Raw genomic sequence first — 15,803 nt, forward strand, 5'->3', positions numbered from 1 at the left:
GCATACTATGCCCATATACAGCTTTAATCATTCACTCTTTCAGCTGTTATCAATTTAAAACCAATGAAACTCCCACACTGAGTCCATTTGAGCAGTCAATTTTAATATCTTGGGGCATCTGTAGTTATTCTGAATTGGCTGCAAAAGCAGAACTAACAAGTTAAGCTCTAACCATAAGTCTACATCAGGCTGGTAAACCATACATCAAACACAGACAGTTAGTCAATACTGTAGTATGAAAAACCAACAAGCATTTTTAAGAAGAGCAATATATTCGTAATATGTTTGGTGGTGTGGTTTACATTACGCATCCCTGCTATCTGCGCATTAAACTTTCTGTTTAAGATGGTGGAGTGTGTGACAGCTTTGCACATGGATATAAAATGAGACACCAGAAGAGCAAAGAACGGACATTCACAAGTTGTATAATATAAAAAGATGATTACAGCTGCAATGAATCGCTCGTTCTGGTGAGCCTCAAGTTTTCCCTGAGCCTGGCAGAGCTACTTTTTTTGAGTAGTTCTCGCAGGCTGCAGCAAAGCCGCTAATTCTGAGATGCAGAAATCTTGTCTGTGGAGACAATACTTCTGGAAAAGAAACAATTAAAATAAAATCATTAAAGCCACATCCTCACTGAGAATGTCATTGTTTAACTGGTTTTGGTGTACACGGATGAGATGTGGCCACGCTTGGAAGGAATTCGTACTTCACTGTTTTTTATTAAAAAAAGAGAGAAGGGCATGGCTAATATTCCCATTTCTTGAGGAGAAGCTCAAATTCTGACGCAAGAGGAGAAGGCATAATGGTGTAATGTCCGAGTTTTTAGAAATGTTGAATTACATCTATATAATTCAGTGCCTTTCATGAACAGACTTTACTACATCTGGTTTCGAATTGCTGGACTACTCGAGCTTTATATCAACATCTAGGGGTTTTTTTTGGTTTTTACATATGTTTGAATGCTGGGGGGGAAGGAGGGAAATGGGAGAAAGAAAACAAAAAGGCAAAATAAGAGAGGAACATAAAAAGATAGTGACTGAACAGTAGGCACTGAAGCAGTGAAATTTTGGAGATGGAGGGGATTGGTTGGAAAGGGCCGTATTCTGAAAGACGATTTCTTCTAGCTGCTCAGTCTACAGAGTCAGACACGTTAAGGCAGACATTAAAGTGATGCTGATCCCAGAGTGGAGCTCCAAATAATGCCATGATGCTTTTACAATAAGTAGGCCAGGTCCTAAGCTGACTGAAGTCAGTGAGGTTGTCAATGGACCTCTTCTGATTTATGCCAGCTGGGAATGTTGCCAGTCCTTTTAAGTTGGAGATTTACTATATATCGTTGATCTGTGGTGGTCATCAATTTTAAGAAAAAAAAAAACTTTTGTGAACTGTTATTATTAATTAGTGTATGAGCTACCGGATTTGTTTCACATTCTCAGAAAAAAAAGGGGAAAATAAAGAGTATTGCAGACCCTCTTAAGAAATTATCATATTTTAGTGAGGACAAGAATTCATTTAAATTCAAAGAAAATGTGTCTGCCGTATTCTTCAAAACAGATCTCAAAACCCCTAGATATTTTAAAATTATCTGAATTATTTCTGTCCATAATGTCAATGGAAAAAATAATTTTATCCAGTGTTTGGCTGCCCACAGGTTTTGGAAAACGTACTTCCAAAAGTCCATTTAGTGATTAAAGAAAGAGATACCTTTGCCACCCACTGTCTCTGCAAGCCATAGGAAATATTTCCTACCTTTCCCTAAGTTATTATGGGCGCACGACCCAGAAGAGTTACAGACCACACCAAAGGTAGGTCTTAATCTGTACTTTTAGACTTCTCATGAGCATTACATTCATTACATTGAAGAACTCCAAGGTCCATTGAGACATATGAGACAATAAAGATTTTTCCCTTGTCTGTAAATAAAATGCCTGGTGATCACTGTGCTGCTATCTGCACAACCACTAACATATGCTGAGCCCTGATCTATAGGCTATCAGGCCAACTCACAGTTAGTTCCTTTCACTAGCAATTGAGTGGCTTTTATTTTCATCTTGAAACAGTTATATCCACTCCAATTTTTATACTGTTTTGTTTTTTTTTCCTTAACTTCACTTATGAAATAAATAAATTCAGTGAAGTTCCTGCAGTGTCTAGCTTTTGGGGGAAAACAATCTACTCCCCAAAAAATAGATTAATTTCTTGACAGCTCCATTTTCCTCCTTTCCCACAGCGTCATTTATGTTAAGCTGTTACTCATGCTTTTTTATCATTTGCTGAAAGTGTATTTTTGTGGATAGTCTATTACCAACACAATTGGCATAGCTTTAAAATCACAGTTTCACAGAAGTTTGGGTTGGGGTTTTTTTTGCGGACTAGAAAGGCTCAGTAATCAGGAAGGAAGTTACCAGGCCAATATCAAGTTGAAGGTTGGCAATTCATTTTGGGTAATATTAAATCATGACAAAGCTCAAGCATAAAGATCAAAGTTCAATTATAGACTATAAAGTCGTTCTAAAAGAGAAGATTTATATATTATTTTTCCAGCATATTAGTGCAGATTCTGTAAATTCTGAGAATATTTCAGTCCCGAGGAACTGAGGACCCCTGCCCTGGCATATAAATTTGAACACAGTTATTCTCAAAATAACACTATTAAAATGGCAGACATGGAACATGCCTTGTATTTACTATTTCTAGGTTTCATGTATGTGTGGATATATAGCTACAGACACGTTCATATTACACAAAACCACTATATTACTCATCATCTCAAAAACTGCTCTCAGTACTCCTAGACCAAAGACATTTTGCGTAAGCGTGAGTGAGATGGAACAAGTGGGACTGATGATCTTCATTAGAGCTCTCACTGGAGCATGAAAAACCCCAGCCACCAGCCCATCGTAATGAATGGAGTCAATGTGCTGTTCCCTTTCTGGCTTCTTTTATGCAAAGGACTAGAAAGCAAATGGGACAGTGATGACAAAAATAACTTTTTGTCATTGAAAGCATTGGGGTGTCTTCATTTTCAGATCTACTTGCAACCAGTATTTACACTTTGGTCTGCTACACTCCCTTATCTGATTGTTATCCTCTTACTTCTTATTCTTCTCATTTAACTATCTACTTAATTTACTACATGGATATGCTACATCCTACACAAACAAAGTTTTGTTAAGGGTTAAATGACAATCACATAATTTCTAGATTTTCTGATAACAGTTTTGGCAGAACAAAGTACCCCAGGAGATCAAACTGCTATTTAATTTTGAAGCCTGTATTCCCAAATTTGGTTAATGCAGAGAAATGCGTTGAGTCTTCTGGCCAAGTGTGTACACATCAGTGACTAACAGAGCACAGAACTGTGTTTAAGTGAACTTACCACCTTAAAATATATTTACTCATGACTATAATTTACGTGTTAAATTTATTGGAGTTTTGGTTTCAATGTGACATACAATGTGAAAAATCAATATAGATTTGAGAGCTTTATAGTGCCCCTGGCAAATATGAATAGCACTTGATGAAAAGTGAAGGTTTTCACAGCACCTACAGTGCCACTGCATTGGAGTAATTAACACCACACGCTTCACAGATATTTATATCAATTCTTCACCAGCACACAGAAGAGCTCTTTGTCAGGAATTTGGTACTGAGATGTCCTGCAAGGCTTTAGACACACTTTTATTATGAGCTCCTATTTTAAGGGATTTACAATTCTGACAGAAGTATTTCCCTACGGGATAAAAGTTAGTGTGCATGTTCTAAGCGCTAGGGGAATTTTTTCTTGTAAAAATTGGTTAACATTTTTTCCCTTAAGAAACGAGCAAATAAATAGTTTTGAGAGGTTTCTGCAACCATTTAAGACACCTTTGAAAAATAAATAGATGCATCCTATAATACAAAATTTGGCAAGGCTTTTAGTTTTAATCTGAATGGTTGCATTCTGTGATTTAAAAATATTCTAATGTGAGCCTAAAAATTAACATTTAAAAGTGGTCTCTGTATAAGCACTGCAACTGCATTTTCATAACATTTTAACAGATTAAGGGATAAACTCTGGCGAAGACAATGAAGGAACCTTATCAAATGAGCATTTCACATAGACTTACCGTAGATTGGAATAAAGCCGTGCTAACGAATCCTGCCTCATTTGCATGGCCAAAACCTAATCCTAATGAAACTTCATGGTAGATAACTAACGTGTTTTCTCCGTGGTAATAAAATGGTGCTGAGTACCAATTCTGAATTACTGTGACACAAATTACACTTCTTTGTAATCCGTGCAAGAGTATCCCAGGTAGAACCAAGCTATGTTTACGAATCAAGAGCTGAATGCAACTGTAGCCAAAACAAAATGCATGTGGCTTTCCTAGAGACATGTATTAGAGGATGGATTTGAGTTATGCTAATGAATCTGGATTTGTTAGCAGGGATCACATCTGATCCCTGTGTAACACCACAGGAGATTCATCAGCCACACTTTATTAAACTAAAAAAAAACCCCTTAAATCCAGAAATTAAAAGGCTATAAATTACTACTCTATTACTGTAATAACTGAAACAAACTAATATGATGCATTCAAATCCCACCCTCAACCCACAGCGTACTTCAAAGAGGTAAAACCCTCCCAATGTGCAGAAATCAGATACTATGAATGTTTCAGGACAGATCCTGAAAGTTTGGTGTGTGAGTGTGTGCACACCTCACACGTATATTTATGTATAAATGATATTTTTCAAGTGCCTGTGGCAGCTAAAAGCAGGAGCCCATCACTAAGGCACGTGATGATTTCATATAATGAAGTCTTCTGTAGAGTAAGTAATGTTACACTGAACATTTCTGCATGTATCTAAACCATAAGAACTTAATTAATAAAATCTTCTCCTCCGCTTCAGACACAAGCCCAGCTGGTGCTTAACACTTGTGGCTGCTTTAGCTTTTGCTAGCTGGGGTCAATCTCTTGGCTCAGGACAGACAAGTTTAATACACACTAGCACTACCCCTTGCCATTTTTGACACACCACTGGAAAACTCACACTCCGGAGATCAACATGAGCTGCTGGCAAAATGCCTCTTTCTAGTCAATTTGCATGTGCAGTTGTGGGTTTCACACATAATAATTTGGGAGTGCATAAATTTTTAAAGCATTATTCCAGACAATATTTAAAAACATGGCTTTGCTGGATTATTAGTGGTCAGAATGCTACCGCCTTCAAGTTAACTACCAGCTTCTTAGCAAAGCGCTTGCTCCTTGGGTAAACCAACAAACACATTTTATCAAAGAAACAACTTTTTAAGGATATGTGAAAGTGATGGCTGACCAACTTAGCAAGAAATTTGAGTAGGAAAAAGTCATAGATTCAAAGCATTTATTATTCACTGGCACATATTTCGAATCGTTAAAAATGTATTTTGTTGACAAGTTAGAAAAATAATGAGAGAAGACAGCAGAAACTATTCCAGCCTACACTAGAAAACAAATTAGTCAGCACCACATCTGAAGTTATTTTTTCAGATTCTAAAATATAAAACTCTATCAATATTCTTTTCTTAAAAAGAAATGGAATTGTGCTGCATGTAGGTTTGCAATGTGCATGTTGAGTGCCTGTGTTAAATAGAAGAGCTTCTACCACGTGCATATCAAAGCAGAAAAATTGAAGCAGTAGTAGGAAAATGCAGCTACAGTTGTAACCATACATAGTTTTTTTCTTTCGAGTTCAGCAGTCTAAATTTTAGGAGGTACAGCAACAAAACCATATCTAAAGAATATTTGTCCAACACACTCATTTAACTGAGAATGAAAAAGAAAAATTCATTTGTAACTTTTCACTTCTTATTCCCAAAAAGTATATAAGACCAAACACACCTTTAATAAGTCCCTTTTCTTGCAATGTTTTCAGGGAGGGTCTTCGGGAGATGAACTTCTTTAGTCTGCTTTTAACTCGGTTTCTGTCATTTGTGTCAGAGGCACTGTAGTTCAGTCTGAAAACTAAAGGGAATCAAAAGAAAAAGCTTGAGTGAAATGGTATTTTTAAATTAATAGTAGTGTGCTCAAGTATGCTTAGAAAATAAGGCCATAGCCACCCTAGTAAAATCATGCGGTAGGTCAGCATTGTAGCTGGTTGGATAGTAGAAAACATCTGATTAATAGTTTTGTGAATAAACTTGATGAGTTCATTCTGCTGGCTATTCAGAGTTGTATTATTTATTGCCCATAAGCATTTGGATGGCGACCAGTTTACTCATGAGATGTTCACGAATCCCACAAGTTTCACATGGATGATTTTTCAGCTAAAACTTGGGACTCAAAGTGTGCTATGCACTATTTGCTATGTACTACTTGTTATGAGAAAGGATGGATGGTTACACCACTAGTGAAGAACTGAATTCTCTTGCCAAGACGGATTAAGCGTTATATATATATATATTTAATGCAGTTATAGAAAACATGGCTCTATGCCATGAAATGTGTGCAAGATGCATTAATTTATGGAAAAGAAAGTACTCCCATCCCAATGATTATATTTTATTATATTTAGGCATTTACCAAACTGAAAAATATTTTGAGCTCAATTTATTCCTGCTCTGTGTCAAAAAGGCATAGAAACCAGCTGCAGAAAATCCCCTGGAGGAAGTTTCAAAGGCATAAATTTAACTTTTTCTCTGCTGAGGTGCTTATAGGACACCATCATATCTATTAAAGTAGGTGGCATTAGTAAGAAGGAGAAACTCAGCGTGCTCTACAAGCAGCAACCGTGCCACGGGAAGACCTTCTCCAAAGGTTTCCCTAAACAAGCAGGTATTTAAGATTTTCTAACAAATCACCTGAGCCTCACCACCCCTGAAGAAACCTTGTCCTGTGTCCTGGGCTCTCTTACCCTACCCATTCCCCCAGACCCTGAGAAGGATAAAGGGGCAGCCAGAGCTGCACAGCCTTCCCTGGCAGGGACCTCCAGCTGAGAGAAGAGTGGCTTCTCTACGTTCTGAGGAAAGAAGAGCTTTCCATCTTTCTCGAAAACAAACAGATAAACAAATAATTAAATAAATCCACCAAAACTCAGTATTCTCCACAAGTTGAACTCACAAGAGTCGGTCCCTTGTCCCTTTAACAGACTTTCTAAATACAACCCTGGATAATTTAGCTGCAGTTACAGAGATGCTCCTTAATTTCCCCATTAGGATTGAATCTCTCCTCTAACGCAGTGACTTTCACACAGAAGATCCAACGGCAGAGAGGGAGCAAAAATAAAATTAAGATCCATATTATTAGGCACTTTTGTAGTAAGAAGTTTTGCATAAGTTATAAGCAGAACCAGAATGTTTAAAGGTGCACAATTATAAAACAATGGCAACCTAAAATAACTGGTTAAGCAACAGTAACAACCCTGGAATATTGTGGTTTACATTACAAATCTGATTTTAACAGCCAAACTTATAAAATGGTTTACGCTTTGCTGTTGTCAAGGGAGAAAAACTTGCCAAATTGTTCATTTTAAGTAAATAGAACATAGCCAATTAAGGAAAGCAATATTTAAACACATGCCTACGATGATCAGAGCATAGTTTGCTTCTGATTTCACTACTGATTTAACAGAAGAGTGCTCCATTTTCCCACAGCACTAAAATGACCCCACACATACTTCCACAAACTAGTAATCACACAGGACAAATAAAAGGACACTTTACTGGAAAATACACAGCTTGGTACAATAATCCATCATTTATGAAAAATAGAATTCACATCTTTTAATGGCAACATTCTTGGAGAGATGTATCACAGAATATGAAGATTAGCATTCAATTGATGGCTGGTGCTTTTTTAACGTTATAGTGGAGGACTTTTTGTTCGAAATTGAGCAATCCTTGGCAGGGACACACTAAAATTCCAAGTCACTTGGCTGTGCTATAAAAAGAAGAACAAATGGATGTTTCTAATTCTGCATCTTCATGGTGCTTTGAAACAGGGAAGTGAATTGTGTTTAGCGCTGGGACACTTTTGTTGCTTGGGGTCATTCTGTCTGTCACGATTCAGGTTTCCTTTTTCATGACTTACAAGGAAGCTTCCCCAGCGCAGATGCTGCAGGGGTGAAAATATGCTTTAAGTCACTGAAGGTACTTGCCACATTTCCCATTCTGGGGGACTCTAAAGCATTTTATGTCCACTTCAGCTACTTGATTGGTCAAGAAATTTTAACTGAAGTGAACGTAGTCATAGTGTTAATGGTAGGATAGGGGATCTATGACTTAACAGCCAGGTAAAGGTCCCTCTGTTTAAAAAGGTACGTTAACCCATCTGGACCTTTTCTACCTGAAACAGCAATCATGGTGTTAAAACTACATCTAGAGGTAGGAATAATTATTGTCAGGATACTTTTGTATGTTCTATGTTGAACTGTGTAGTGCACAGTTAAAAACAACAGCGAAGCTAATTTTGATGAACTTCATACTTTACGCTATTAAACATGCATGAGTCACCAGAGGGAAACTCCAGTCCTCCCAGAAATTCAAGGGTTTAAAGAGTGTGTTCCAAACCCAAGTTTAGCCAGAAATATTCTTGTTGGGATCTCATTTAGAATTATTCCTTCTTCTGCCAAACCACTCTTCTCGAATATACCCACGTTAAAATGACTGCTATTATATTCAGAAGTACAAAGATGACCCAATGTCACTTACAAGAGATAAAAAATGTAGTTCTAAAACTCAAAACCTACAATAAATATTTTCGGAGTACTTTTCTTTTTACATTTCAGGTTCTGGATTTGACCTGTAGAATCCTTCATGAAAGAGAGTTGGTAAACACCAAACGATATTAAAAAGTGGAAAGAAGTTCTATACAGATGTAAAATAGGATACTTAAGGATCTAAGTATAAAATAATGGGAAGTAAAGCCTGCTGCAGACGTTCTTCTATATGTTTCCTGGCAAGTACTGCATTTCTGTGCCACTTAATTCATTGCACTGAATAAACTCATGTTCTCAATTTCTGAAGCTGCTCACACTGACATATCCACACAAATGCTCGAGAACCAATACAGAAGGACAGTTCCCCTTCCTTTGCACAGATTCTTCAATTAAATCTTTCTTATATTGCACTAAGAGCTTCTGAGACATAAAAAGCAAACAGATGCTTACTTTTTCTTGTGCCAGGGCCTTTTAGAGGACATGTAGCAGGGAATTTCTTCTGTTAGCAGAAATGGATGCAAGGGCACTTCAACTATTTATTCCGCAGGTGGCAAAGGTATAAATGGATGAATGAAAAAACAAAGCAATATCTTTTCCTTAGTTACCTTGCTCTAGAACTAAGCTATATTAAATCACTATAGCTTAACATATTAGGGAAGCGTACCACATATTGGCTTCAAAAAGAAAACAGTCTAAACATGTCATTAGGCATAAAAGAATAAACACACCTTTGTCTCTTAATATTGGATAGCACTGTTATAACATCAGCTGAATCAGGAAGGATAAGTGTAGACTAAAATCTACAAAAAAATTGCAGTAAGAAAAAAACTGAGGCAAAAAAAAACCTGACCTGCCTTTTTTGTGTCTACATAAACCCCTGGATACTTACTCAATGCCACAGCTTTAGCCTTAATACTCCTAATAACGTGTAAGTAACAGCAGTATCACGCAAAACCACAAAATAAAGTATGAACAAGCGCTTTCACACAAGAAGACAGGTGAAAAGAAAGGATTAATGCCTTAGCCCCAAATCACACAGTTCTGCAGTGGTAGTACCATGAGTCAATCAATGTTTTGAGACGTGCAGATGAAGAACTCCTTGCTATGATTTAACACTCTAATTTGTATATAAGATACAATGAGAGTAAAAAAAAAAGAAAACAATTTAAGCTGGATTAAGCAGTGACTAAGGACCTTGACACTGTCACAACTAACAGAACCAGGCAAGTCTCTAACCTTTCCAGGGCAAGGATCAAATTTTTTATGTGATTACTTTCTGTGAATTTAGCCGAGAAACTAAAACACAAGTCATGTACCTAGCTAGACAACATATTTACAGCAGACTGTTTTTCCTGGGTGTTATGTTCTGGGCAGAGCCTGAATGACTCAGAAAGCACAATGTTTTAATATGTTCTGAAAAGCCCTATATTTTATTGGCAAGATTTTGTAACTCCATATAACATGCCCTTACATTCCTTCCAATGGCTTCTATTTCACTCTTAATTTACAAAACATTTATACATAATCCCAAGGGTTTACCTATGATTAATTCCTGCCAGGTACAGTATATCTGAACACTTCTAACATGTTGAAAGCATTGGTTTTTGAAGAACTATCCATTAATGACTTTCTGAACTGTGACAATGGATATTGACAGTGCTTGTCAGACTAAAGCACTATTGATTGTCTCACATCATGTGTATAGCAAAACCAATTTCTTCCAAGTACCTCTTCCTAACAGAAATACATTATTATGGTGCTTATCTGTTTATTATAACACCTAAAATTATCATATGTGCTTCAATTAGATGAAAAGGGCTCATACAGAATGAAGAGCATCACTCGGAGAGATAAGGCAAGAAGAGATTCAAATAGCTTTACATTAGTACCATCTCTTCAGTTAACCTTGTTCTGCAGGAAAAAAAAACAAACCAAAAACAACTGGGCTGGACCATGTACATTTATTCATTTTTTAATATTCTTGAGGATTTCAAAAGTTGAAGAAGTTCTTCAAAAAAGAGATGACTTAGAGTATAAAAATAGCACCTATAAACTGGGGTTTAATAATTCTTTCCCAACGAGCACTAAAAGTGACAAGACTGACCATTCAAAACACAGAATACACCGATGCAAATCCTAGATGTAACTTTCTTAAAATACATATAAACAGGTCCATGGGCTTCACTGTGATCTCTGATGTCATAAACTGGTAATTATCTTAAGTGCTTTACAGACTCATGTTCAAAGTCCTCAGCAGCATCTCGCAGGACTGAATCAAAGCTGACATGGCAAAAGGGGAGGTAGGAGGTCTCTATGACTTTGGATAATGGAAATGACAGTCTAAGAGCAGAACTATCACACATGTGTGAAAATATTAAATTAGAGGAATTCACTCATTAATTCATCAATATCAAGCAATGGGAGTGCTTAATCGCTAAAGAAATATATCTTAACACAGAGGTGTATGACTATGCCTACATCGCAGGAGACACTGTAGTTTGAGAACATACAGTGACTTGTGACCTCAAATTTTATTAGATTTCATCAGAACTTGGAATTCAACATTGTTTTCAGATTTTTTCAGCCTGCAATCGATGTGAAACTACTGCTTGTCCTTTAAAGAAGGAGAAGCATGTATTATTGCCTGTAAAAATGGTCATTTCTATAACTAACACCAAAGTTTTGAGAGTGACAAAACAAAGTCCCTGCCTCCTTCCTTCCCTTTTTGATGCTTTGAGATGGAGTCAATGAAGTCTGCTCACTAAGGACAAAGAATTTATTCCACCTACGGTATTGAGCTAAAGACTTTTGTCAGTCATCCTATTTCATCCCTTAGAGAAATTCCTGGGCAGGTCTCGTGAGTTATCGCCACACTATAATTACTGTATCTGTTTTGTAGAAGAATGAAATGAGAGGCAGATACATAGTCTATTTAAAGGCACTACAGAAATGATTGGTGGCGAAAATGCAGGAATTGGGCAATAGCTTTAATCCCTGTGTTTGTGACAACCTTTAAAATTACTGGTTTTGTGACCATCGACAGAACACAATGAGCACAGACCCAACAACTGCTGCATCATGTGACAGAATGGATATCACTGGCCAGGAGATGCCAGGAAGATTTTGTTTGCACAGGTATCAAAGGATTCAACATCATTCAGGCTTAAAACAAATATTTGCACTTATATCTGCATTTGGAAATGTTCATGAAACAAGCTCAGAAATAAACAATGAGAAAAAGAAGACAGTGATTATATAGCACAAATAAGTTTTCTGTAGTATGACAGCCTAAGAACTTAAGTGCTCAGTAGTGTCATTACACTTTGTGAAATTTGTGTGCATTAGCAGTAAAAATTCAATAAAATAACTACATAATTCACATTTTGCATCATGCTCTGATGCGTATAAAGTTTCTCAAAAAAATTGTACCCCATTAATATTAAACGGAAATAAATAAATAGTGTGTTAAATATCACTACATTCCTACATTGGGAAACAAACTGGCCCTCCCACACAGAATTTCCTGGTGGTATTTGTACCATAAATATTTAGAAAAGCAAAGCAATATTTCTGGGTATGTATTGGATTCATAAAGGAAGATCGTACCAAACTAACTTGTTATCTTTCTTTAATAAAATAAATAAGTTTTATTAGAAAAGGAAAATGAAATAGACTAAATTTATCTGCACTTCACTCGTACATTGGATATGATGCCAAACAGGAAATAATAATTAAAAAGTAAAGATGATGGAGAAAATTAAAATAATAACTGTGAAGCGACTAAATAAGGTATTAAAATGAGCTTTGTTGAAAAGAGAACTACTGTGTTGAAAGAGTTACCGGTGCAAGTCCTAAAATATTCTTGGAACTGATCTTTGCTTTATCATTAATAACTTAAAAAATTCCTTTTTGGTGACTCAAAACTGGGAAACATCATCATTTCAGAGAAGAATCAGAATATCAGAAAAAGCGTTAGTGACTTTGAGACTGGAAGCTGGAGAAACCATATTAGACCTAATACTATCCAGTGCACGGTCAGAGAAGGATTAATACAAAATCTTTCTCTCTTATGAGTGTGAAACTTTGGGCACACATGTATGAGATAGGAATTCATACCAGGAAAGGTATGGGCAGTGGCTGTGAGAAGTACCAGGAGAACAGGCTGCTGAGCTTTCGAAAGCAGAGGAGAATCCTGGCATGTTTGGCCACCTAGAAAATGGCTGAGAGAGGCTGTGATTGTTCTCCGTGAATTTGCGGTTGGGGGTGGGAAAGGAGCAGGAGACAAGAAGAGGACAGCAGGGAAGGAGAAGAGCTGTTTAAAATGAAGAACAATGTTGGCACAAGAATAAATGAGCATAAACTGGTTATAATATGTAGTTCTAAAACACCCTTTCAAAGAAGTCTTGGTGGCAAATAAAACCAGAAGAATTCAAGATGAACTTAATAAGTTTATGAAAGAGGACATAGAAAATGGTACCTTGTGACAGGAGGGACTGGGAGAGATCACCAAGGTCAAGCCAAGACTTTCTTTCCAGAACAGTTTTGGTATTGTCACAATATTAGAAATGCCATTGTACACACTTAACTTGACTGTAAAAACCACAGTGCCAGGAATCAATGAGTTTGTTTTATTCATACAGTATGACCAGTTTATGTTTGTTTAATGTAAAACATGTGGGACTTGGATGAAGTCTGCTGTAGTACACAAAGTCAGGCTACTCAGGCTCTAAGAAGAGAGAGCACATCAGGCTTGGGAAGGGGAAAGTCATCTCTCCAAGCCCTTGTCAGGGATTACAACAAGTACAGTGACCTAACTACAGACGAATACAGGCAAAAGTCAGAAGTGTGATGGAAACAGTTTTTGTATTTGCTGAATTTCTCTCCTCTAGAAAGGGTTGGTAAAATTCCCAAGACAATACTCAATAACTTAGATGTAACATATAGGAGTCAAAGAGTTGCCCTGCCCTTCACTACTTGGGTGACTCTGTGCTGCCCTGTTCCAGTGTTTTCAGCAATAGAGTCTCATCCCACTTGCATAAAATCCAATAGTTACAGAGAAAAAAACCGACAATATCTGAACTAATGAAGCTGACATACATAACATAAAAATAGTATTTAAGCAGATTTGCCAAAAGAAAACATGTAATTCAGAGTTGAGGAAGACAAAGCAAAGAACTGAAGTCTATTTGTAGACTGAGTTGAAGAAGTAATTTACAAGTAATGCATTTGGGTTTCTTTAGAATATAAAGTTCTGTTTGTTTTCTTCTGTTGTGGAATATATGACAAACACTTGCAGGTCTTTATGTTTACCTCCTGAGTTAGTCTAAGAAAGAACCTTTTCAACCTTTTGTAAATGATATGAATAGTCATCATTTACGCTAAATTTCTCAGACAAAAGGACAGGAAAACTGTACGCTTCCTTTTTCTACCAGGAACAGCAGATAGGCTGTTATGCCAAGACAGAAACCCTTCTGAGTGTCTGGGTACTGCTGGCCATGTGTGCACTTTTAACTTCAAAGCCTACATATAATTCTACCTTATGCTTTCAAAACCAAACTAATTATCTGTAGAGAGCAAGGAAGACTTGGCATTGCTGTATTTATATCACCCTTGTTAAGAGTCATACCAATGATTCATAAATTTAAATTTAGATATGCGCTTGGATACCTTGTCGAATCTTTTATTCAGATCCAATCTTAAGGGACCTTTCCAGAAAGAATATAATACCAAAGTATTTTCTCTTATTGAGACTCTTATCAATTATATTTTGTACCTCTAAATGTAAAAAGAAAATTATTTTAAAATATAACCATATTTACATCAAACTCAGCCTCGAATTATATGATGAACTTCTAATGTTTCCTGTACAATAAAGGATAGAATTAATTCCTAGTGCATAAGTTATGAAAATCAACATGTTATAATCGTTGATTGCCAATATTGAACAGTAATGACATTCATCTGTATATTTTTTTGTTTCAAAACAAAAACAAGTACATTTTCTCTCTTAATATGGCAAGTTCAGCATTTCCAGTGTGAATATGTGTGAAGTTTTATGAAGGAGAAAGGAACACCTATTATCTGTAAAGTAATCAAAAAGTATCTGCTCAGAGATCTGAAATCCACTGGCTGTACTCTGTTTATAAGTCAACTCTCCCTTATCAAATTTTCTCTACCTCAGTTAAATCATTAAAGTATAACTGAAAAAAGATCATCTATGAGCTAAATTTCAAAAAGACTAAGTCAATGGATTTAAGAATCCTTTTCACTTTTTAACTTAAGTGAATGTTCTGGTAAGAATCTTCAATATCGATATTCAGATAAATATAAACATCAGAAAAAGTGACCTTTGCAGCCATCAACTTAATTTTGTTTCTATAGAAATGATTTCTTCTTGTTAAAAAGAAACTGATTTTCAAACTTTTCAGCAGTTACAGCTCTTTGCTTACAAAGTAGTGTCAGTGTTGTACTGTGAAGACACAGAAAAGACTTGGTGCTTTAGGATCTGCCTAAAATAAACTTAAAAACATGAAGCAGACCAAATGGAAGCTATTGCTTTTGTGTGAGCTTCCTCTACGGAGGTGCTCTATGGGTCAGAGTCTTTCTTAGGCTGAGCAAGTGTAATTCCAGTAGGAAAAGGAAAGCCCAGAATGAAGCTGACGGTATATTTAGCCGTGTATGATGTTATAATAGTTCATCTTTTAAATTCAACTGCTTACCTAAATGATGACTCCAGTGTGTTTTAAGTAAGACCAAGTCATACAGTTCACTTGTGTAACAGCAAAAAGAAACTATAGCTTTCCGTCTCTCTTCCTTTGGCCCAGGAGGAAGGTGGCCTGGGAAGAACACTTCTGGCTTCTTGCAGCACCCACACGCTAACCCTTGCCAGGGCAGCTACAATCTGATGGTGGTTCCTTCTCATCACACAGGCAGTATGATGGCAAGGTCTGGGTCTGTACCTTTAAGACATCAGTCCAAAGCTGGGGAGCTGAAGGCATGAGTAACTCATACCCTAGATATGAGCTTGTCCTATACTGCTAGAGCAAAACATTTGGTGCAGCAGGTATCTAGGAACCCAAGCCCACTTAACCCTTGGCTGGTGTCTTGGAGGGGGAAACCTT

At 36.7% G+C, this 15,803-nt stretch overlaps 1 protein-coding gene across 4 annotated transcripts in view; it reads right to left on the minus strand.

Moving 5' to 3' along the window:
* The window catches only part of ARHGAP15 (Rho GTPase activating protein 15), a 329,586-nt gene that overhangs the window by 131,728 nt on the left and 182,055 nt on the right, over nt 1-15,803 (minus strand). For all 4 annotated transcript variants that reach the window (XM_054069943.1, XM_009558976.2, XM_054069945.1 and 1 more), the window contains one exon: nt 5,868-5,990. In XM_054069943.1, the coding sequence (XP_053925918.1) occupies nt 5,868-5,990 (123 nt within the window). The remainder of the gene's footprint in view (nt 1-5,867; nt 5,991-15,803) is intronic.

This window comes from Cuculus canorus, chromosome 6, assembly GCF_017976375.1.
Source record: "Cuculus canorus isolate bCucCan1 chromosome 6, bCucCan1.pri, whole genome shotgun sequence".
NCBI lineage: Eukaryota > Metazoa > Chordata > Aves > Cuculiformes > Cuculidae > Cuculus > Cuculus canorus.